At 72.6% G+C, this 471-nt stretch overlaps 1 protein-coding gene across 1 annotated transcript in view; it reads left to right on the forward strand.

Annotated features, from left to right (window-relative positions):
- METTL9 (methyltransferase like 9) overlaps positions 1–471 on the forward strand; it is a 20,430-nt gene continuing 19,959 nt past the window's right edge. Inside the window, exon 1 of the mRNA XM_010570205.1 lies at positions 1–416. Within this exon, the coding sequence (XP_010568507.1) occupies positions 243–416 (174 nt within the window). The 5' untranslated portion in view covers positions 1–242. The remainder of the gene's footprint in view (positions 417–471) is intronic.

Genomic DNA, 471 nt, shown 5'->3' on the forward strand with positions numbered 1-471 from the left:
CGCCCTGTGATTGGCGAGAGAAAGGGAGGGAGCGGGTGCGCGCCAGGCCCCGGCGTGTCGCAGCGAAGCCGTCCGGCCGGCCCCCGCTGCCGCGGCGCCGCGCGTTCCGCCCTGAGCGTGTGTGCGGGCCCCGGAGGGGAGCCGAGCCGAGCCGGGCGAGTTGCGTGCTGCCGGCGCTGCCGCTGCCATGGAGAGGGGAGGCGGCGGCAGCGGGAGGGGGTGACTCCGCGCCCCTTCCCCCGATGAGACTGTGGCTGTGCTGGCTGGGCTGCTACACCCTGTTCCTGTGGGTGCTGAGGAGGAGGATGTGGTCTGGCCCTGCCAGGTACCTGAGGAGCCCTTTATCCAGGTCCCTCTACGTGAATATGATGGGCAGCCACAGCCAGCCAGCCCCGGGCGCCAGGGAGAACCACCAGGTACAGCCCCAGAGGCAGCCGCCCTTCCCGCCCCTCCCCTCCCCCACCCCGCCTT

This window comes from Haliaeetus leucocephalus, unplaced genomic scaffold (genome assembly GCF_000737465.1).
Source record: "Haliaeetus leucocephalus isolate CR32 unplaced genomic scaffold, Haliaeetus_leucocephalus-4.0 Scaffold295, whole genome shotgun sequence".
NCBI classification, from domain to species: Eukaryota; Metazoa; Chordata; class Aves; order Accipitriformes; family Accipitridae; genus Haliaeetus; species Haliaeetus leucocephalus.